At 38.4% G+C, this 25,494-nt stretch overlaps 1 protein-coding gene across 2 annotated transcripts in view; it reads left to right on the forward strand.

The window, feature by feature from the left end:
* The window catches only part of LOC106879376 (ubiquitin thioesterase zranb1-B), a 195,242-nt gene that overhangs the window by 160,436 nt on the left and 9,312 nt on the right, over positions 1-25,494 (forward strand). For both annotated transcript variants that reach the window (XM_014928907.3, XM_014928915.3), the window contains exon 5: positions 16,419-16,617. In XM_014928907.3, coding sequence (XP_014784393.2) covers positions 16,419-16,617 — 199 coding nt within the window. The remainder of the gene's footprint in view (positions 1-16,418; positions 16,618-25,494) is intronic.

Raw genomic sequence — 25,494 nt, forward strand, 5'->3', positions numbered from 1 at the left:
ATAGAGGGGACAGAGAAGGGTAGACAAAGCGATTAAATTGATTACATTGATCCCAGTGCATAACTGGTACTTATTCAATCGACCCCAAAAGGATGAAAGGCAAAGTTGACCTCAGCGGAATTGGAACTCAGAACGTAACGGCAGCTGGAAGGCATGGAAGGTGGAGTGTAAATGATGATGATGGTGATGGTGATGAGCTATGTATGTGTGTCATTGTATCTGTGTTTGTCCCTCCATCATCGCTTGACAACTGGTGTTGGTATGTTTACATCCCTATAACTTAGCAGTTTAGCAAAAGTGAGTGATAGAATAAATACCAGGCTTAAAAAAAAATTAAAAATAAGTGCTGGGGTTGATTAGTTTTATTAAAATTCCTGAAGGCGTTGCCCCAGCATGGCCACACTCAAATGACTGAAACAAGTAAAAGATAAAAGATAATATATATATGTATGTATGTGTGTATATATATATATATATATATGTGTGTGTGTGTATATATATATGCATAGGATTTTCGAGCGAGATCGTTGCCAGTGCCCCTGGACTGGCTCATGTGCGGGCGACACATGAAATCTTTCAAGCGGGATCGTTGCCGGTGCCCCTGGACTGGCTCATGTGCGGGCGACACATGAAATCTTTCGAGCAGGATCGTTGCCGGTGCCCCTGGACTGGCTCATGTGCGGGCGACACATGAAATATTCCGAGCGGGATCGTTGCCGGTGCCCCTGGGCTGGTTCTTGTGCGGGTGACACATGAGGTTTTTCGAGCGAGATCGTTGCCAGTGCCCCTGGACTGGCTCTTGTGCGGGTGACACATGAAATTTCTTCGAGCAAGATCGTTGCCTGTGCCCCTGAACTGTCTCTTGTGTGGGGTTGTTGTAGGATTTTCGAGCGAGATCGTTGCCGGTGCCCCTGGGCTGGCTCTTGTGCGGGTGACACATGAGGTTTCTCAAGCGAGATGAGCATGGCCGTTGCCAGTACCACCTGACTGGCCTTCGTGCGGGTGACACGTAAAAGCACCCACTACACTCTCTGAGTGGTTGGCGTTAGGAAGGGCATCCAGCTGTAGAAACTCTGCCAAATCAGATTGGAGCCTGGTGTAGCCATCTGGTTTCACCAGTCCTTAGTCAAATCGTCCAACCCATGCTAGCATGGAAAGCGGACGTTAAACGACGATGACGATATATATATATAGGAAGATAGATAGATAGATAGATAGATAGATAGATACAGATATGTGTGGGGGGTGAGTATTTGTGTGTGTACCTGTGTATGTGAGTGTCAATATATACATATATCTTAGATATTAGTGATGGAAGCAGTATTAGTATTGAATAGCAGTCTGTATATTCTACTTAACGTCAGTGTATTATAAGAACGCTATGATACTGTGGTATTCATCTTGAGGGAGAGAGAGCATCTTGTGTAGATGTTTAGTATATAAGTCAGATATAGTAGCACGTACATGTGTGTGTATGTATGTGAAAGTGTGTGTGTGTGTATTATATAACAGTATTGAGGTATTTTCTATAAATGTGTGTCATTTATGATTATAAACATGATGTGAGATCAGATAGGTTCTTCAAAGTTAATGTAAGGGGAAAACTCCTTTTTGTTCACATTATATCATAACATGTTTCTGTGCTATAAACTAGGTTAACAGCTTCTATAAATACTACACCCCCCCCCACACACACACACACTGGGTTTTAGTGTGTAACTGTGTTAAAAGTTGTACTCTAGGATAATCTGTGATGTTATTCTGCTCAGGTATTTGTAAGTAACATTCCCAACATTGTCTCAGCATCTTAACTGTGGAATGGAATCAGGCACAGAAAATCAGTGTGCCTCATTGACTGGGAATGTAGGTTCAAATCCAATCATATCCACTTACCTATGATGTAAATCCAAGGATGTAGTAGAGTGTATTTAAGATGTGCTAAACCAGTGGTTCTCAAGCAAGGGTTTACATGACATTGGGGGCCATATAAGATTTTGGGAGGCCCACACAAGCAAAACAGTAAATTGGGGACCCACAGAAGTATATTAAGGGTCCATGAAAGAATTTTACTTCAGAGTCCACTCTGCTGGAGGGTTGGTGTTAGGAAGAGCATCCAGCTGTAAAAACCTTGCCAAAACAGACACAGAAGTCTGGTGCAGTCTTCTGCCTGACCAGTTCCTCTCTAATTGTCCAACCCATGCCGCCATGGAAGACAGACGTTAAATGACAACGATGACGATGATGCATTTATTGCAAGAAACAACTAAGTTTCTTTCTCTGACATTTTATATTAGTTCAACCTACACAAGGGAATGTGTGACAAACAAAATAGGAATTTTGAAAGAAGGTTCTATAAAACAACTTTTTAAACATCAAAATGGCTCTGGTGGAGTCCACCAGAATGAAATAGTAACCAAAGGGGTTCATAGATGAAAAATAGTTGGAAGCTACTGCGTTAAACCTTTACCATCATAGTTATACCGTAGCAGAATTATATATGACAGAGATTACAGCTTCAGTTTCTTTCCAGGGTTTAAATTTGTTTAAAAGTGTTTGCTATTAGGCATTATTGCTTGAATGCCTTTTGCATGTTCATCCTTTGAATTGATGTTGAGTTTGGAATCGTTCTTCTTCTCTTCATATTTCCTTGCATTTCTGAATTCGTTCTTTTGCTGGTTTCTCTTTGCCTTGCCATTACTGTTGCGCTATAAGAATTATTGAAATTGTGTTGAAAGGATTATGTTCAGAGCCATTACGTTGAACAACCATGGCTATGGAACATAATCAAAGAAATGATGCCTGCGTGTGTGTGTGTGTGTGCCTGTATGTGTATTCTGCTACTGTATGACGTTAGTAATGCTTTACCAAATTTTAATATAAGGCGCTGAACATCTTTATTTTCTTCATCAAAGAACTGTGCACATATCTGAACTCCAAACTGGTATTCCCAGATAATGAAGTGCAGTACTTACACCATTGAAGTGGGGATTCTTAAAAATAATGGTCAGTGATATCATCATCATCATCATCATCCCATGTTGTGTCCAATCTCTGCTTTGGCATGGATTCACAGCTGGATGCCATCCCTAGTGTCAACCCCTTTACAGAATATACTGGATATTTTGTGTGTGTTACCAGCACTAGTGAGGTCCCCAAGTAACTCACAAAACAAAGGAAAAGTAAAGAAAAAAATCGTGAAGTGAGGTCAGTGAAAAGGTGGGTGGCTTTATGTGAGATGTTGAGAGGCTAAAGTTAAAAGACAGGAACAGGTGTCTTGCTGTAGAGAAGATGCAAAACTTGTAGTAGAGCTCACAACTCGAGTTTTAAGACTCTGAGATGTTCAAATGAAAACAGTTCTTGCCTGAAGATCACAAAGACATGAAACTCGAATTACCAGAGACATTCAGTTTCAACAAACTATATACTCTGCAATATGTACTGAGCATATATAAATATTGAGCTAGTCTGCATCATGGTGTGTATGTTTGGGAGCAGACATAGCGTAGTTATTAAGAAATTTTCTCCACAATATGAGATTCTGGGTTCAATCTCAGTGTGCACCACTTTTGGCAAGTGACTTTTACCTTGGTTTCAGGTCACCTGAAGTTTTGTGAGTGAATTGGGTGGATGGAAACACTGTGGTAGACTGTCAGATGGTTTGCACCTGTAATTGAAAGGCAAGCTTTACCCTGTACAGTGTCTGGTACATGAGTCTGTGGAATATTCATCCACTCAAATGCTATTGGTTAGTTCAGTTGATCAAATGACTGGAATAGTCAATGTCACCAAAACTAACTTAAGAATTTTTTTTTTTAGTGTATTAACCCTTTTGGACCAAATTGCCCGAGTCTGCCCCTTGGTCATTTGATACCACCTTCCTGTTTTAAAGGGATGTAAATTAAAACCTTCCATCAAAATTTCATGTAAATTTATGACCCAAACACCAGATTAAATAACGACAAAATTGTTTTACTAAATTTCTATTATTTCCAAAAGTAATTAAACAACGCATATTTCAATAGAAATATGGCAACAAAATGGCTAAATTATAAAACTTAATTATCATCATCAACACTGTTTTTATGTCTGCTCTCCACTACACAGCCTGAGTAACTTCTCACTGCGAGACACTGTTCCTAAAGACTGGCGCTTGTGTATGTTGCTTTGGCATGGCTTCTACCAATGGATGCCCTGCCTATCACAAACCATTCTATTCAAACATGACATTCCATTATCCATTCAAGGAATACATCAGCAGCATTCCAAATATCATTACCAATTCCAAATCAATTCTTTGGCTGTCCTCCACCACTACCTCTTGTTTGAAACCATTCTGCTTTGTTAAATTTCCAAGTTCCACTATGCTAGAATACTGTCTTTATTTACTGTTTGGAATCTTTCAACAATTGGTTGGTTGTGGTCAGCAATGGTCAATGATCTTCCTCTGTTGTTTGATTGTTCAACAGATAAAAGAGGCATTGGTTCCAAGAAGAAATCTAATAATCCATCTCAGAAGTCTGCTGCTGCATTGCAAATGGTTTTGGAAGTTGCCAATTGTTGGAATTATTTATTGATCATCATTGAATGCCTTCTTGACTACTTGCTGTGACAATGCTTTGTGCATGGATTTAGTAGATGGAAACTGAAAGAAGCCCATTGTGTGTGTGTGTTTATATCATCGTCATTTAACATCCATTTTCCATGCTTGCATGGGCTGAATGGTTCAGCTGGGGTTGATGAGCCAGAGGATTGTACCAGACTCCAGTATCTGGTTTGGCATGGTTTCTATGGCTGGATGCCCTTCCTGACACCAACCACTTTACTGTGTGTACTGGGTGGAGCTTTTTACCTAATACTGGCACTAGTAAGGTTACCAAGTAACTCACAAGACAAGACCACGCTCAACTGGGTAGGGAAGTAAGATTGAGTGAAGTAGCTTTATGCCTGATAACGATGTGTGTGTATGTATACACATGCATATATGTGTGTTCCTTTCTGTTGAAGAGCATAGGCTCGAAACATAAAAGACTTTCTCACTTCCCGAGCATCAAACTAATACATCTGTTTGTTGTTTACACGTCTGTCTTCGTCTTTTATTTTTTTGTAAATTCTCACTATATATACATATACATATATATGTATATGTGTGTGTGTATATATATATATATATATATATATATATATATATATATATATATATACGATGGGGTGCTGAAAAGTTCCTGGCTTTAGGTAAAAGAAAATACAGGAGGAGCAGTTAATTATGATTTTATTCAACATATTTCCCTCACCAATTCACACACTTATTGCAGCGGCCCTTCAGTTTTTCTAATCCCTGTAAAAGAACTCAGAAGGTTGGGCTGTTAACCAGGCCTTGCAGTACCATTAAAGCCACCGGGAACTTTTCAGCAAGCCCTCATGTATATAACTTTGTAAAAGTTAGGTAAATATGTTCTCCACTAAGAAAGTATTGTACTCTTTGCTGTTCTGCTGTAATGTTAATAGTTTAATGTAAACTATTTTTATATATTATATAAAGGTAGGGGGTCTCTGAAAGCAGTCTCAGGGAGTAGCGTCCCTGCCTTCCTGAGCTAGTTTTCCACTACATTTCTTAAAATATGGTAGGGGGCTCTGAAAAGGGTCTCAGGGAGTAGCATCCCTGCCTTCCTGAGCTAGTTTTCCACTACATTTCTTAAAAATCATGGTAGGGGCCTTGGTCTCGGGACCACTCATGTCTAGAAACTGAGGTTGGGGGTAAGCAAGGGAATGCTCCCCATAGAAAATCCAGATCCAAAATGCCTCATGATAGAAAAAGAGAATGGGCACCAGCCAGCCCAAAGATTGGGGTGGGCTGCACCTGCCTACCTCGGTTGCTATGGCATTGAAGTAGATCCAGCCACCCCCATTAATGGGGACAAAACCCAGGTTTAAAACACTGGATGATGATGATGATGATGTAATTTGACATAAAAACAAAGTTAACTCCAACATTGGGATCTACTTTGTCTAAGCATGAAAGCACGCTGGCAAAATGCTGCTCCTCTAAATGGAAACCTTACCTGTCGTTGTGGTTTTGTGGCCCGATGCAAAGCAGGCTTTGCTGCCCACTAGAGAAAACTCATCGTAAATGATTGACAAGCACTCGAGAAAATTGTGACACCAGCTCGTTCCATTTGTGAAAACATTTACAAAGCACCAGCAGGTCTTAAGAGACACATTTGTGTCCATAGAACATGATTACTGCTTTATTTTACTGAACACTCAATTGTTGTTCATGATGCAAGAATCCATCATATCATATATATATATAAACATTAGGCATAACAATACTAATAGCCAGTTGTTAGAACTCAATATAAGATATCGGCTGTTGCTCAAGCATTCAGCTCTAAGTGCACTGCTTCCTATAGCAGAAACAGCTGTAAGCTAATGAAGATTATTATGTAACTCTTGTTTTGTTATTCATTGATACCTGTGTGCACGTGTGTGTGAGAATTTTTACAACTGACAGAGAGCTACACTGCAGACAGTAACATTACTGTTTGTAGCTGAGCTGCAACTGGTGATGTTGTTGACATTTCCCATTGTCAACAAATCATCTAATAGCTCTTCTTAGTGCTTTTAAAAATCTTCTGGAATTAAATTTCTCTTACTGAGAAAACAGATAAGGATTGGTGACAGGAAGAGCATCCAGCCATAAAATTCTTGTCTCAAGTACATCTCTGTCTAATTCTTGATAGCATGGAGAAACAGACATTAAATAAAAAAAAAAACTAAAGAATACACACACACACACACACACACACACACACACACACACACACACACACACACACGTATAGTCTAACCCATGCCAGCATGGAAGGAGGACATTAAATGATGTTGATGATATATATATACATACAAGGGGTCCCAAAAGGTGTATGTACAGATTGCAGGATTATAAAGTCAATTTTTATTAAAACGCATCATTTTTCAAACTTTAATAGAATCTATGGACAGAATTGATTAAAAAAATTTTTTTTTTTTATAAATGCCTATTTTTAAAACTAATGACCATTCTGGTCGAAGCAATGCTGATAACATGAAGCAGTGGGATTGCAGACATCAAAAAACGGTTCATTGCATTCAGTGACTGTCCTTACTTTCTTGATTGTTGATAGCTTTGTACCATAAACTAGTTTTTAAGTATACTCTTTTACTTGTTTCAGTCATTTGACTGCAGCCATGCTGGAGCATCACCTTTAGTCGAGCAAATTGACCCCCAGGACTTATTCTTTGTAAGCCTAGTACTTATTCTATCGGTCTGTTTTGCTGAACCGCTAAGTTACAGGGACGTAAACACACCAGCATCAGTTGTCAAGCGATGTTGGGGTGACAAACACAGACACACAAACATACATATATATATATATATATATATATATATATATGGTGGGCTTCTTTCAGTTTCCATCTACCAAATCCACTCACAAGGCTTTGGTTGGCCTGAGGCTATAGTAGAAAACACTTGCCCAAGGTGCCACGCAGTGGGAATGAACCCGGAACCATGTGGTTGGTAAGCAAGCTACTTGTCACCCAGCAACTCCTGCGCCTATGAAAAAAAAGTCTAATGAACACAAAGGCTGTTTTACTGAATCCCCTTTATTTAATTTCACCTGTTTGGCAAAATCCCATCAAGGTTGGCCCTTACATTACTAAGATAGTGTAGGAGTGCCCCACAACATTCAAGAAAACCACAATAACCAGTAACCACTGAATAAACAGCATGTCTAGTTTTGTCGTCGTATCCATGAACTAAACATGGCTAAGAAACTAAGAGATATTTCAGTGGAGCCATGTGATCCATATTCTACTTGAATAAGTATTGAATTATTTTGGCATGAGAAGATATTGATGTTTATTATGTCGCCTCTGAATGTTCATGTGTTATCAGGCTATCTTGGATTTCTTTCAATAGCATGACTATAAATAGCCTAAGCTGGAATGTAAAAACAGAGAGAGATCTAGGAATGGCAGTCATGATGCTATTTTGATGAATTTTGTTGTTGTTGTTATTATGAAGTTGGTGAGCTGGCAGAATTGTTAGCACTGGCATTTTTTCCTGGTTTTACATTCTGGGTTCAAATTCTGCCGTGGTCGACTTTGCCTTTCATCCTTTTTTGGGTCAATAGAATAAGTACCAGTTGAGTGCTGGGATCGATGCAACTGACTCGCCCCCCGCCCAAAAATAAATTTCAGGCCTTGTGCCCATTGTAGAAATTATTGTCCATCTTTATGTTCTGAGTTCAAATTCTGCTGAGGTTGATAAAATAACCACCAGTTTCGCACTGGGGTCAGTGTAAATGGCTAGTCCCCTCCCCACTCCCAAATTTCAAGCCTTGTGCTTTTAGTAGAAACAATTGAAAGAGATCATTATTATTATTATTATTATTATTATTATTATTATGGCAGGTGGAATTGTTAACACACTGGCTGAAATGCTTAGTGGTATTTCGTCTGTCTTTACGTTCTGAGTTCAAATTCCACCGAGATTGGTTCACCCTTCATCCTTTCAAAGTTGATAAAATTAGTATCAGTCACGCACTGGGGTCAATGTAATCAACTCAATCCTTTCCCCAGAATTTGAGGCCTTGTGCTTCCAGTAGAAAGGATTATTATTATTATTAAGGCTGAGAGCTGGCAGAATCGTTAGCACCTTGGGTGAAACGCTTAGCAGCATTTCATCCATCTTTACATTCCGAGTTCAAATTCCACCAGGGTCAACTTTGCCTTTGTTCTCTCGGGGTCAATAAGATAAGTACCAGCTGAGCACGGGTTAATTTAATTGACTTACCACCTCCCCTGAAATTGCTGGCCTTGTGCCAATATTTAAAACCAATATTATTATTACCTCTGCCTTAGCAAAGGCTGAGTTACTGTTTTCAGTAGTGTTTGTTTGTTTGTTTGTCCATGGCCAAGATATCTTAAGAACATCTGGATGGATTCGGATGAAACTTTCAGGGATGTTTGGCCTCATGACTGGCACAAACTGATTAGATTTCGGGATCAATCCAGTACTTGACAAGGATTCTGGATTATTTTTCCTGTTCTTTTACTTAATTTTTGAGAGTGGTTGGGTTCATTTTTAGTATTCTTGTTTGTGAGAGCAGTCAAGTTTATTTCAGATATTCTCATTTAAAAAATCATCTCTGGCTAATCATTGAGAGGACATTGATGTTGCCTTGGTGGAGGTTTGTGCTCTTTTGCTATTATTATTATTATTATGATTATTATTATTATTATTATTATTATTATTATTATTATTATTATTATTATCATCAATCTTCAATTTTGTTTCCATTTCTTGCTGAGTGTCTTCCCAACTCTAAGGGATTATTATTATTATTATTATTATTATTATTATAACACAAAACCACAGAGTTATAATATCTTAAATATTGTAATGTATTAGTGACGATCAAGGAATTGGACTTAGACAGTTTATCTGATAGTCGGAGTTAATTAAGATTTTTGCTTCCCTCAACGCATACAGATGTCCGATTTAATTAACATGATGTTAACGATACGCTGACAGTAACTATAGGACTATTATATTTTTAGTAATTTCAGTTTTGGTGGGAGAAACAAAGCCTGTTTTTGTATGGTACCAAATATCGAGACGCTGTGTACGAATTTCTTCTTAGGTGCAGGCGTGTGTTTGTGGTTAAAAAGTTTGCTTCCAAGCCTAATAGTTTTCGGTTCTATTTCACTGTATGGTACCATGAGCAGGTACCATCATTGAAGAATGGAAAAGTCTTTGATGTTTTCAGCATACACTCTTCCACAGAAAGGATTGAGAAGGAAAAGAAGGAAGAGAGAAAAAGAATTGTCTAATCAATATATATGGTTATATGTATATATATTTATATATTTTGTATTATTGAAAGACATGTACTCACTATGAGGGTTGACAAAGCATTTTATTTAGTTGTGTAAATACGTCATTCTTGCTTTGCCGACCTCAACACACGGCATACTTACGTTAGATTATTTCAAGGAAGCTGAAGAGAAGTTTCTTCTAGGTTTCAGCTAAACAAAAATGTTGTTGTTCTTCTTGTTTTTCTTTATCTGTTGCTATGACTATATCATCATTAAGGTCACCGTTGACCTTTCCACTGCTAAAAGTTGCGCACATGTTTAGTAGGTTGTTACTAGTGCTATGTGCTGCTATCACTACGCTGACGTCTCTCTCTCCCATCTATTCCATCTTCATCCTGTAACTCAAGAAACATGACTCACCATTGCTGAAGCTATCCCAACAAAGCCGAAGCCGCTTCACTTGGTTTGCTAACTCTCTTGTCCCCTACCTTGTAACATTGAGGTATTCTTGGTCTCCCTGCCTCCATGGACACCATAAAGACAGTCTCATTTCCTCCATCTCTCTCAAGCCCTTTTTTTGCTCAGTTTGTTGGCTACCCCTCCCTCTACCCGTAAACACCCCCACCCCTTCCCCGCCCTGCTCTGTCTAATATCATAGAGATGGCCTCATTCCAGCCATCTTACTGAAATCCGTGATTACAACCCAGATATTGCCCTAAAAACATGCCCTTGGCCATTAGCTCTCGTCTTAATCAAGAATCTCAATCTTCCTTGCCCAACAAGCAAATACATGAAATCACAGCAACCTAAAAATGTATGCCTCGTTGCTGTTTTAAGGAGACCCCCCCCCCCCTCCATGTAATGAAACGACTGTCGGACACCTTTAATGGAAATCATCATGATGATCATAGTTTAATGTCTGTTTTTCCATGCTGGCATGGGTTGAATGGTTTGAAAGGAACTGGTGAGCCAGAGGATTGCTCCAAGCTGTAGTCTCTGCTCTCACACTGTTTCCATGGCTGGATGCCCTTCCTAACGCCAGTCCCTTTGCAGAGGGTAGGTGCATGCTTTTTATGTGGCACCAACATTGGTGAGGTCATCATTAAAGATAATCTCCTCCCACAATGCCTTGAGCCTCTCTCTCTCTCTCTTGCCGCCTTCTTCTCTCCATGCCCCCACCCTCTTTCTGTACAAATGATAATCATAGCTGTGACACTAATTAATATGCAAGGTAGCAAGCTGGCAGAATCATTAGCATGCTGGGTAAAACACTTGGTAGCATTTCATCCGTCTTTGCGTTCTGGGTTCAAATTCCGCTGAGGTCGACTTAGCCTTTCCTCCTTTTGGGGTCAATAAAAGGAGTACCAGTTGAGCATGGGCGAGGCAGAGGTAAGGGTGGTGGAGTGGAGATGTAATTGACTTACCCACTCCCCCAAAATTGCTGGCCTTGTGCCAAAATTTGAAACCAGTATGTAATGCATGCATGGTTTCTGACCCAAGGAGACCCCACTGAAGACTAAAAGAACATAGTTGTTGCATTTGTCATTGGTGTAGGTGGACATACAAGTTACCCTGAGTTATGTTAGATCAGTGATTCTCAGCCGGGGTCCATGTGGCCTCTGAGGGTCCGGGGGGGGGTCCACGCAACAAAATTGTAAATTGGGGATCCACAATCATATTTTTAGGGTCCTGGAGTGGTTGGTGTTAGGAAGGGCATCCAGCTGTAGAAACCTTGCCTGAGCAGATTGGAGCCAGGTGCAGCGTCCTGGCTTACCAGTCCTCACTCAAACCATCCAACCCATGCCAGCATGGAAGCAGACGTTAAATGTCAATACTGATGATGATGATGATGATGTATGTTTTGGTGTGTATTGCAAGAAACAGCTGGGTTTCTTTCTCAAACATTTTACATAGTTCAACCTACACAAGTCAATGTATGGAAAACAAAACAGGAATTTCAAAGAAGTTTCTATAAAACTAGTTTTTAAACATGAAATGGCTACAGGGGTCCACCAGAATAAAATAGTAATCAAAGGGGTCCATAGATAAAAAAATGGTTGAGAACCCCTGTGTTAGATCAACATAAAGGTGCAGGCATAGCTGTGTGCTTAAGAGGTTTGCTTCTCAAGTGTGTGATCTTGGGTTAAATCCCACTGTGTGGCACGTATCTTCTACTGTAGACTCAGGCCAGTCTAAGCCTTGTGAATGGATTTGGTAGACAGAAACTGAAAGAAGCCCATCGTATATATACATGTGTGTGTGTGTGTGCATTTGTACTTGTGTTTGTCCTGCACCACTGCTTGACAACTGGTGTTGGTTGTTTACATCCCTGTAACTTAGTGGTTTGGCAAAAGAGACTGATGGAATAAGCACCAGACCTACTGTACTGTAGTTGATTTGGTCAACTAAAATCCTTCAAGGTGGTGACTCCAGCATGGCCACAGTCCAATGACTGAAATGAGTAAAAAAAAAAAAAAAAAGGAAATAAAAGATATCTGGGGTCAAAGGTTCTTAACTTTTACCTTATTGTTGATAACATCGTTAAGGGTTTGTAATTTTCTTCTCTTTAACTTTGAGTAACCTTCTTTCAAAATCAAGGTACCCTTTTTATGTAACAACTTCTCATTCCTCTGCATATTTTAGATTCAATGGTCTTCCTTCCTCTACTAATATAAATAGCATCTTGGCAGAATCATTAGCATGCCAGGCAGTACACTTCACGGTATTTCATCTATCTCTATGTCCTGAGTTCAAATTCCACCCAGGTTGACTTTGCCTTTCATCCTTTTGGAGTCACTAAAATAAGTACTACTTGAGCACTGGGGTTGATGTAATCAGTTTAGCCCCTCCCCCCGAAATTGCTGGCCTTGTGCCAGAATTTGAAACCAATATAAATAGAGTCTAGTCAACAGCTGCCACTTCTGTTATTGAGGACCACTTCTCTATTTCCTGATGAGGATCAAGCTGTTTGGTTATGTCTAAAATCTTTTATGTACATTACATATTTCACAGAATAAGTACCGAATGATAAGCCATGCAATCTCATTCAAAGATTGCACTATCTTCAACTCTTTTTTTCATGAAAATCCACTATTTCAACATTGCCAAAATCACAAGTTTTGCATTGGAGTAAAACATTTTATCACTGATCGGCTGGTTATTCCATATCAAAGTCTGTGGGCAGAACACTGATCTCATATATGGCTTCGAATACTGTTCACTACCTACCTGCTTCCTGCATCATTCACAGACATTCCTGTTTCTTCACTGGTTCCTGGAATATCTGCTTGTGATAAACACTGTTGTATTGAAAATCTTCAACTTAATGCTATATCTATTCTCTAGCATGCAATAATAAACTGTTTCTTGGCATCTTTTTGTATTGTGTTACTTTCCCTTAGCCCTTTTTTTTTTTAATCATATTTCTGTTGAGGTGCTCTGTGTTTCTTTCAATTAATTTTAAATATAACAAAGAATTTAGTAAAATAACTTAGCTATCATTAAACATGTGTTAGAAACATAAATTGTGACTAAGGTTTGATGGAAGATTTTAATTTAGAACTTTTGAAAACAAGACATTTGTACTACAGAGCCAGAGCTGGTTTCAGCCAGGTTGGTATCAAAAGGGTTAAACCCTTCATTAGTACTACGAACTTTGTTTCTTCTTGTAGAACTTTATATTGCCATATTAGAAAATGGTATTCTAACATTTTCCATTCCAGCCAGTCTGAGACCAACTTTGGTGCTATGATACAAACTTTTTACTTAAAAGTGTTATACATTAAAACCGTTCTGGAAAATTTCATGTTAGTTTATATTTCAAACACCAGTTTTAAGATTGGTTTTAAATTTTGGCACAAGGCCAGCAGTGTTTTGACGGGATGTTGGGTGTCGATTGCATCGACCTCAGTATCAGACTGGTACTTGTTTTATCGACCCTAAATGGATGAAAGACAATGTCAATCACAGTGGCAATTGAACTCAGAATGTAAAAACAAACGAAATATTGCAAAGTATCTTATCCAGCATGCTAAGGCTTCTGCCAACCCTTCACCTTGGAATTCCACTTCAACAATGACAAAGTTATTTTACTCAATTTTTGATTGCTTTCAAAATTAATTGAAACAAAAGCTGTGTATTTCAATATAAATTTGGTAACAGAATGGTTGAACATTTTTCAAAGTTTGTCAGTCCACCCGCTAAATTCATTACTTTTCTACTGGAAACGTATCTGAAGGCGCATGGTTCAGTTGTTAGGGTGTAGGACTCTGAATTGCAATGTCAGAGTTTCAGTCCCCAGACCACGTGGTGTGTTGCATTATTGAAGAAACCACATCGTTTCACACTGCTCCAATTCAGCTGAAAAGGGGCATCACCAGCAGCTGAGGGTTAACCTTGCAACAAATTGGGGTCTCATTCATGTGTGTGTGTGTGTTTGTGTGTGCATGTCTGGTAAGTTCACAGTCATCAATTCACTTCAGGGAAAGTTCATTGTCATTAATTCACTGGTTTTTTTTTTGGTTTTTTTCAATAAAATAGTTTTTAACTATTAATGGTTAGATTCTATGGATATACCATATTTTAACGTGTATAAGGAACCCTTTTTTGTCAAAAATTAGGTTTAAAAAAATATGGTAGTTTCTTATACATGGATTGTATTATAATCCCTTACAAAATCTTTTTTCTAAATTTTAAACCCCCAAAAATTAGGGGTTTCCTTATATACGAGTGTTCCTTATACACATTAAAATACAGTATTTTCTCGGTAAACTTTCCTTGTGGTGAATTTACTTCACAGTGAATTGATGATGGTGAACTTAACCTGTAATCATGGCAGATCGTTACTCTCTTGGTTGCTTATACTTCATGGAAACTGCTATAACCTTTGACCTAGTGAACCTGTAGGCTTAACAGAAGACCTAAGTTATTAGTAACAATATACTGATTTACTCTAAGCTGGACATAAGATGGAGTTAGTAAACCTGATTGGTCTGATATGTTTAACAGTAGGGACACTGAAACTCATAGGATTTGATCTGGGAATAATGGAACAAAGTTCGGTAAAGTAATTAGTTTTAGCACACTACTAACTCATCCATCTCTCTGCTTAGAAAAATCTATTGATGAACGATAAAAATTGATTGACCATATTTCTGTGGTTTTATTGTGTAAACAATATGTGGCCATTCTTGAAATATTCTATTTTCATAATCCTTATCAGATATCTCATCAATTCTTCGTATTGAACAGTCATTAGTGTAATGGATGGTTAATTCTTTATAATTCAGTTAAAAACTTTGTATGTTTTGTATTTTCTTTTTCTAACTTTCTGAGATATTATTTCAAGATATACAATATGATATATTATAATATAATATAAGTGCAGGCATGGATATGTGGTGAAGAAGCTTGCTTCCCAACTATGTGGTCTCAGGTTCAGTCCCACTGCAGGTCATCTTGGGCAAGTGCCTTCTGCTCTAGCCTTGGGCTGACCAAAGCCTTGTGAATGGATTTGGTAGGCAGAAACTGAAAGAAGGTGGCGAGCTGGCAGAATCGGTAGCACGCCGGGCAAAATGCTTAGTGGTATTTCGTCTGCCGTTACGTTCTGAGTTCAAGTTCCGCCAAGGTCAACTTTGCCTTTCATCCTTTCAGGGTTGATAAATTAAGTACCAGTTACGCACTGGGGTCGATGTAATCAACTTAATCCCTTTGTCTGTCCTTGTTTGTCCCCTTTATGTTTAGCCCCTTGTGGGCAATAAAGAAATAAGAAACTTAAAGAAGCCCACTACATATGTAATATGCTGGTGTCACATAAAAAGCCCTTGTGCCAGTGGAATGTAAAAAAAGCACTTGTGTTAGTGCCACATAAAAAAGCATCCAGTATACTCTATACAGTGGTTGGCATTTAGGAAGGGCATCCAGCTTTAGAAACCATACCAAAACAAACAATTGGAGCCTGGTCCAGCTCTCTGGCTGGCCAGCTCCTGTCAAACTGTCCAACCCATGCCAGCATGGAAAACGGATGTTAAATAATGATGGTGAGGGTACACACACATACACACACACATTCTTATGTGTGTGTGTATGTTTATGTGTATCGTTGTCTTGACGTCGCATGATGTTTGTTAACGATTATCATCATCATCATCATCATACAAGTGAAGCTGTTCATTTCCATCTGTCTGTAGAAAACATGTTTGGCCATGGGGAAATATTAGCTTACACAGAAACAAGTGAGGGTTGGTGACAGGAAAGGCATCCAGCCATAGAAGATCTGCCTCAGTAAACTCAGTCTGACCCATGCAAGCATGGAAAAATGTATATCGAATGATACTGAATATATAATAATGAATGATTTAAATTTTCTCTTTCTTTCTTTCTTTCTTTCTTTCTTTCTTTCTTTCTTTCTTTCTTTCTTTCCTTCCTTCTTTCCTTCTTTCTTTCTTTTTTTCTTTCCTTCCTTTTTTCTTTCTTTCTTTCTTTCTTTCTTTCTTTCTTTCTATCAAAATTGGAGATTGAAGAATTCTACAACATTTCTCTTTCTTTCTTCCTTTCAGAATTGGAGGTAGAAGAATCCATTATAAACTGGAGTTTGGAACTCACCGAAAGATTAAGTAGCCGCTTGCATGCCTTATGGAATCGCACAGCTGGAGACTGCCTTCTGGACTCTGTCTTACAAGCGACTTGGGGAGTCTTTGATGTTGATAATTCTTTACGTAGAGCTCTGGCAGAAAGTCTTGGGGATGGAGCAATGATGTAAGTTCTTCTTTGTCTTTTTTCGAAAACTTTGCATTACATTTTCTCCATGCTTCACATATTTATATTTGCCTTTTTCATATTACACTATATATTACACCATTGGTATATTATGTAGCATGCTATACATTATTTAGCATACATCATATTACACAGGCAGCACTGATTGTCATCTGATCACCAAAGTTAAGCAACATCAAACACCGTTAATATATAAAGAGGTGACTGTTTGGGAAACCTGCGTGCTGTAAAGCATCTTATTTTGGTGGTTCCACAGCAAGGTCACAACTTTCTGCTTAGAATCAATAAAAGAACAACATGATACATAACGCTTACTTATCCTTTGTCTCTGTTCTCTCTCTAATACAAGCCTTTTACCGTTCCCCCCCCCCAGGTACTCCTACCCACCTTTATATAATGTTGGGTAGCCATGTATCTCCTCTATAACAAGACACCTGTACTTGCCCCTCTGTTATACTTTAAGTAATCAACACCTGGCATAAAACCACCACCCCTCTCTATATCAAACCGTTTCAGTTTAGGGGGTACTTTTCTTTGTCTCACTAGTTATTTGACAACCTCATTAATTACCAGTAGCAGACACACACAAAAAGGCACCCAGTTACTCTCTTTAACCCTTTTGTTACTGTATTTATTTTGAGATGCTCTGTGTTTCTTTCAATTACTTTAAATGTAACAAGGAATTTAGTAAAATAACTTAGTTATCATTAAGCTAGTGTTAGGAACATAAATTGTGACTAAGGTTTGGTGGAAGATTTTAATTCAAAACTTATGATAGCAAGACATTTGTACTACAGAACCAGAACCAGTTTCAGCTGGGTTAGTATTGAAAGGGTTAAGAATTGTTTCTCTATTATATATTTTAACCCTTTTGTCACCATATTTCTGTTGAGATGCTCTGTGTTTCTTTCAATTACTTTAAATATAACAAGGAATTTAGTAAAATAACTTAGTTATCATTAAGCTAGTGTTAGGAACATATATTGTGACTAAGGTTTGGTGGAAGATTTTAATTCAAAACTTATAGAAACAAGACATTTGTACTCGGAGCCAGAACCAGTTCCAGCTGGGTTGGTAACGAAAGGGTTAAAGTGGTTAGTGTTATGCAGGGCATGCAAGCTTGGAGCTCATTGGATCTTGTCAAACCATCCAACCCATGCCAGCCTGTAAAATGGACATCAAAAGATGGTGATGGCAGCATTTATTTTAAACCCTTCAAAATAACTGTTTCAACTCCCTGAATACAAAATCTTCCAGAATATTTATTGCCTGCTACAAATTTTGATTAGTCTATAGATTTGCTCATTGCTCATTCATTATTCTTTAACCAAGGACATAAGATATTTTTAACCATTTTAGATTGTTAAATTTATAAAACAAACCATTTTTTTTGTTGTCTACGTTTCATTGGAATTACAAAATTAATTTCCTTTATGCTCTATCTTAAGAAATGTTGCTACGTTTCAAAGGAAAAAAAAATCACCTCAAAGACATACAACATATTTTTCTAACAAAACCATGTATAACCAGCCACAAAACAAATTTGTAATTATCGTTAAGGCAGCGAGGTGGCAGAATGGTTAGCATGCCGGGCGAAATGCTTAGTGGTATTTCGTCTGCGGCTACATTCTGAGTTCACTTTCCGCCGAGGTTGACTTTGCCTTTCATCCTTTCGGGGTGGAAAAATTAAGCACCAATGAAACACTGGGGTCAATATAATCAACTAGTCCCCATCCCCAAATTTCAAGGCCTTGTACCTGGAGTAGAAAGGGTTATTGTTATTATTGTTAAGGCGGTGAGATGGCAGAATCGTTAGCGTGCTGGGCAAAATGCTTAGTAGCATTTCGTCTATGTTCTGAGTTCAAATTCTGCCAAGGTTAACGTTATCTTTCATACCCTCAGGGTCAGTAAAAGAAGTACCAGTTGAGCATTAGGGTCAATTTAATTGACTGGCCCCTCTCCCGAAATTGCTGGCCTTGTGCTAAAATTTGAAACCATTGTTATTATTATTATTATTTTTGTATGACACGTAATCAACCAACCCTTTCTTAACTGCTAATGTGTATTTTGGTCTTTTACCAAAAACATCTCCACTAACTATTGTGAATCATTCTACTTAATGCAGCTAACCCTGTTTGTAAACAAAATAACATTGCTGTCTCTTGTTTCGTCTCTAAAATATACTTTCACAGATATTTTTCATTTCATATAAAACAAAAAAAAAGGTAAGAGGAAAATCTACTTCTGCTAAATGTAGCAAATTGGCTCAAATTTCTCGTTAAAAACCAAATATAATAAATCCTATTTATGGATTAACAAACGAAGATAGGAAAAAATAGTTATATAATAGAACTAGAAATATACAAAACTGTTTGTCTGTCTGTGTGTCTGTCTGTTTATGTGTGTGTGTGTGTGTCATGACACATGCAGAACAGTACCACTGCGATGTTTACTAACAGTTGATAATGAGTAGAACAAACAATAACACAGCTATTAAGAATGTTGCTCTGTTTGTTGATGTTGTCTAACATACATCAAGGATTAGTAAGCTTCTCTTCTCGTCTGAAGATATTCCCCACCCAGTTCAGTGGTGGTGGTCGTGGTGGGTGGAACGGAACAGGTGTAAAACTTCAGCTTCGTCGTAGATAAACAGGCTAAAATTGAACAGAGAGCTTACCAAAACATCTTTCACTGAGGACATGCAGTTGATTGTGCCAATGTACATCAAGTGATACTCAAAGGACCATAAGCTAAACTGCAATAGCTTCCTATAACTGTCAGAAGGTTCTTGAAGCAATCATGTTTATTTCGTTCTTGTAAACAATGGCTGTTTGGAGCTAACCTCTAGATTAGACAGAAAGGAACTGTCCAGAACAGCTGTTTCCCTTCCGGTGGAATTTCGTCAGTGAAATTTTTGTTTTTGTTTTATAGTTGTTCAGTTTTAATGAACAATAAATAAACCCTCATTTCTTTTTCTTTCTTAAGGAATGAAATATAGTTTATTCCTTTGTGGTACCAACTCACTTGACACTGCTTCCTGGTATGAAATTTCTCATCACCATCATCATCATCATCACCATCATCATCATCATCATCATCATCATCATCACCATCATCGTCACCGTCACCATCATCATCATCATCATCATCATCATCATCATTGTTCAATGTCTGTTTTCCATGCTGGCATGGGTTGGACATTTCGATCAGAACTGACAAGCTGGAAAGCTGCGTCACATTCCAGTCTGCTTTGGCATGGGTTCTAAGGCTGGATGCCCTTCCTAACACCAACCACTTTGCAGAGTGTGCTGGGTGCTTTTAATATGGCACCAGCATAAGCACTTCCATGTGGCACTGACACTTTTACATGGTACCAGCACAGGAGTCTTGCAGGTCAATCCCCTTCGCCAAGGGATGTGGCCTTAACACTTCTGCTGTGGTGGTCAGGTCTTCTTTTTTGTAAAATATTTGTATTACAGGCACTGGTGTGGTTGTGTGGTTCAGAGGAAAATGTGCTCTGTGGTTTCAAAGTGATTGGGTTCAATCCCACTGCATGGCACTTTTGGCAAGTGTCTTCTACCATGGCCACAGGCCAGTGAGAGTCTTGTGAATGAATTTGATGAATAGAAACTGTATGGAAGCCCATGTGTATAAGTGTGTGTTTGTGTGTGTGTGTATATATACTCACACACACACACACATGTAATGGGGGAGATAAATATTGGAGGAAAATATGTGCATATAGATAGATACATAAGTTATCTCTACAGATTTTTTACACCAGCAATTAAATAAATAGTGTATGGCTGTATAAATTTGTGTATATGGGCTGACATGGGTTGGACAGTTTGACAGGAGTTGGCAAAGCCAGAAGCTGCACCAGGTTCCATAATCTGTTTTGGCTTGGTTTCTACAGCTGGATGACCTTCCTAATACCACTTTACAGAGTGTACTTGGTGCTTTTTGCTTGACACCAGCATGGTTCATGGTTCTATGACACAGACTTCCTGTTTTAAGGTGATTTAAATTAAAGCCTTTCATCAAAGCTTCCGGTAAATCTAAGTTCCAAACGCCAGCCTAATAATAATACCAAAGTTATTTTACTAAATTCTTCATTATTTTCAAAATTAATTGCAATGGACTCAGCGTATTTCAACTGAAATGTGGCAACGAAAGGGTTAAAATTGGATGCAATTACTATTTTGAAGACCTTCTCTGTATCGACCGTTTTACAATCCCGGCGCCTCACTCTCAGTTTGTCCTTTTCTATTTTCGATGCTCTTTTCGTGTAGTTTTGCCATCCTGCCCAAAATAGTCCGCGTCTTTATGCGTTTATTTTCTAACAATTAACTCTAAACAAAGACACAAAGAGAAAGGAAAGTCTTTCTCAGAGAAATTCTGACTAAAACCAGAAGCTGTTTGGCTTCTCAACAACTTCTTATTCATTGATTTATTGATTCACTCTCTCTCTCTCTTCCTCCTCTCTCTCTTCCTCCTCTCTCTCTTCCTCCTCTCTCTCTTCCTCCTCTCTCTCTTCCTCCTCTCTCTCTTCCTCCTCTCTCTCTTCCTCCTCTCTCTCTTCCTCCTCTCTCTCTTCCTCCTCTCTCTCTTCCTCCTCTCTCTCTCCCTTTGTCTCTTTCTCTACTTCTCTCTCTCCCTGACTCTCTTTCTCTTTCCCCCTCTCTCTCTCTCCCTCTCTGTTTCTCTTCCTCTTTCTTTGTTTCTCTCCCCCTCTCTGTTTATCTTTTTATCAACTCCCCCTTCTCTGTCTCTCTTTCCTTCTCTCTTTTTCTCACTTTATATTCCTATCCCTCTCTCTCTCTCTCTCTCTCTCTCTCTTTCTCTCTCTCTCTCTCTCTTTCTCTCTCTCTCTCTCTTCTCCTCCCCCCCTCTGCTCTTTTTCTCAGCTCCTCTCTCTGTCCCCTCTCTCCTCTCTGTTTCTCACTTTCTATTTCTCTCCCTCTTTCTCATTTCTTCTCTCATGCTTCTCTCTTCCTGCCTCCCTCCTCTCTCTCTCTCTCTCTCTCTTTTCATCTCTCTCTCTTCATCTCTCTCTGTTTCTTTCTCTCAGTCCCCCCCCCCACCCTCTCTCTAATTATAGAAATAAGGAAACCTTTTACTGATTAAATTTTAGACTGAAAAAAAAAATGCAGTGTTCATAATTAGTGCAAGTCAGCACTTTGCCAAATATTTCAAATCTTAAAAACCGTCCAAACCAGCAGCATTTGTACATTGGTTTGCGTCCAGTCGTACATACCTCATGTATTTTGATAAATGTTGTATTTACACTTGTAAAAAACAAACTTGATTAAAAAAAAAAAATTATCTGATGAATCTAACAAGTAAGAACTCACACACACATATGCCCCCACCCTCTCTTTCTCTCCCTCACATACACAGGTTGTTTGTTCCCCCACCCCCCTCTTGTCTCTGTCCTAGTTTGATGGAAGTATGATAAAAATATTTTTAGAAAACTTCCTGGAATCTATAAACAGCCATCTTTACTGACGGCTGCAGGACACGAACTCAATCATTTGCATGTTTGTGTGTGCACAAAAGATTACATTTACATCTGTGTGCATGTGTGTGTGTGCACGAAGCATGCACACATGCATGTATGTTTGCATGTGAGCATACATGTGTGTATAAGTGTGTGCATGTGTGTGCACAGTGCATGCATGTATGTATGTGTGTGTACGAGTGCCTGCATGCTTGTGTGCACACAGTTTGTGCATGCATGTGCACATGTATGTATGTTTTCAGTCTTACATGTGTGCGTATACGAGTGCATGTATGTGTACACATGTGCATGTGTGTGTGTGTGGGTGTAGTGTGTGTACACATGTAATGTGTGTGTATGTTCTTGAAGGCCTGGTAATTTAGCGTGTCCATAAATTACAGACATAACTAAATATATCCCCAATGGATGTTATATTTTCTTGATAACATAATAGGTTAGATAGGATGACATCTATATTACAATATTACAATAACCAATAATATGTTGTGCATGTATAGTAATATTACATCATGAAATTAGTATTAGCTTATCTCAGAACCCCTAGGAACCTTTTGCAGAACCCTAGGGTTCCAAGGAACCCTGGTTGAGGAACACTGCTTTAAAGAGTGTCTTCTATTATAGCCTTGGGCTGACCAAAGCCTTGTGAGTGAATTTGGTAGACGGAAACTGAAAGAAGCCCGTCATATATACATACATACATACACACACACACACACATATATATATATATATATATATATATATATATATATTTATGTATATATTTATGTTTGTGTCTGTGTCTGTCCCACCACCACCACCATTGTTTGACAACTGATGTTGTTGTGTTTGTGTCCTCGTAACTTAGCTGTTTGGCAGAAGAGACTGATAGAATAAGCACAAAGCTTACAAGGAATAAGTCCAGGGGTCGATTGCTTCGACTAGAAGGCAGTGCTCCAGCATGACCACCATCAAATAACTGAAACAAGTAAAAGAATACTAGAAGAACATTCCGTACCACTAAACCAAGAAGGTTCTCTGAATATGTACAATGTATTTTAAGGCTAAATAGTAATTCTGTTTATGTTTGCGTAACTGAGATATTTTGGTTGGATTACAAAGTTATTGGTTTTACTCTCCTTTCTATATTCTGTAAGTGTCACAATATAGAAATATTTCTCATGGCACCAACACACAATTTACAGATACTACCATTTTTTATGTTTTCTGTGAATTTTTCACAGGTCCAGCTAGTACATTCATTATTATTATCTCAACTATCACTGTGGAATTCCTGATGTAGATCCAGAGGAAATATATCCCAACTGTGGATGACACCAGGTAGCCCAAAACTGTGAACATGCTTTACTCAGCACACTAATTAGCATATAAAACTCAATCCCAATACAAACCAGCTAGTCTTGACTCCACTGAAGCAGATTACTCTAACAACAATTTAGAATAATTTGTTACCCTTGACTCAATTTCAAAATTCTGGTCCCGTGCACAGTATGTGCATGTATATATATGTGTGTGTGTGTGTGTGTGTGTGCATAAGGGTACGTATATATGTATGTGTGTGTATGTACCTGTACATGTGTGAGTGGTTGGCGTTAGGAAGGGCATCCAGCTGTAGAAACTCTGCCAAATTTAGATTGGAGCCTGGTGTTGCCATCCGGTTTCACCAGTCCTCAGTCAAGTCGTCCAACCCATGCTAGCATGGAAAGCAGACGTTAAACGATGATGATGATGATGATGATGATGATGATGATGATATATATATATATATGTATATATATATATATATATAAAGTAGTTGTATACTGCCAACTTAACGTGACAGTCCCAATAAGGGAATATACTACTGCTATTTAGCCCTAGGAAGCTGGACCGCTTCCTGTCGGCCTTGACACATTTCCTGTGTCCTTATGTATGGGGCAAATGTGTATGTGCAAATATACAAGAATGTCGACATTCCTCTGTTACATTGGAGTGAAACAGTGACATGAGGTTTGCATTTCCTATCCTCATTGTAACCAACCATTCTGTAACCTACATAACTTGTAGAATAAAAAATCCCTTCCTTGAAAAACAGACGAGGGTTGGTGATAGGATGAGCGTCTGGTGGTAAAGTCTTTCTTCAGTTTACATCCCCATCTAACCCATGCCAGCACGAAAAGACAGACACTAAAACAAATGTACTGATCAAAGAAGTAAACATCTCTCCTGTTTAGTTGAGAAAAAAATTGTTTCACCTTTGGCGATGCTCTTAGCTTTAACATCATCAAAAGTAGGTCTAAGAAATAAATGGAGACATTCCAGTAAGTGCCAGTTATTGAACAGATTTTAAAGGATTTAGAAAATACTGGGTCTGGTAGAGAAAATAAAAAAGGGTTCTAAGTTCTTTGAAAGAAGAGAATACTAAATTACATAGTGCCTAGATACAGGAAATGGTCTGTTATCTGTTTATTTATTTATTTTTGTTGTTGTTTTTGGAATGTCTTCTAACAGCAATGGAATCTAATCTGTCTAGACGCACTACTAAGTCTGTAAAATAATCTAGATTTATTGTAGGGTTTGAGTGTGAAAGCACAAATTATGAAGAAGAGAATGGTAATTTTCTCTGTGCTCTCAGGTAAATGAAAACTGTCCATGCTATCAGTGGATAAAAACCGAGCAAAGTTTGAACAGAATCATTAAATGATGGCTGACATAATAGTGTTGATGTGTGTCAGCAACTGTTTGGGTGTTGTTGAGGTCAGACATTCTCTGTAAGGGGAAAAAATATCAAAGGACCCACACTACAGCAGTCTAAATGTCAAGGTCAGTCATTCTCTGTGGGAAAATGTCAAACGAACCATACTCTTGTAGATATTTAAAAACTCCTTAGTTTTTGTTTTTAGAGTTTGTTTGTTTTGTTTTGTTTTGTTTTGTTTTGTTTTTTTGTTTCACCTCACTCTTACTAAAATCAGACAGGCATTAATAAACTCAGGCCAATGTAGCAGACCTGTATATTATTCTAAATTTAGTCAAGGAGTTTCTGCCTGATCCTGAAATAGGGATTTGATTTTACCTTGGATATTCTTCAGATTGAAACTCTCTGTTTACAATGCATGTCATAGCATTATATCACGTGAACTCTGTGTTGACAATTTGGCAAAAGATTGTCACGTAAACCCTCTATTGACAGCTTGATAAATGATTACATCATCTATATTAATAAATGCGAAATTCTGTCTGTCTGGGACCCCTTGTATTTCAGTCTACATTTGCTCTACATAGACATATCATACCTTTTTATAATCAGGATGATCCCAGGATTGAAAATCTGCCCTTCCTTTGGTTCTTGAACATCT

Source organism: Octopus bimaculoides, chromosome 22, assembly GCF_046866305.1.
Source record: "Octopus bimaculoides isolate indiv1 chromosome 22, ASM4686630v1, whole genome shotgun sequence".
Lineage (NCBI taxonomy): Eukaryota > Metazoa > Mollusca > Cephalopoda > Octopoda > Octopodidae > Octopus > Octopus bimaculoides.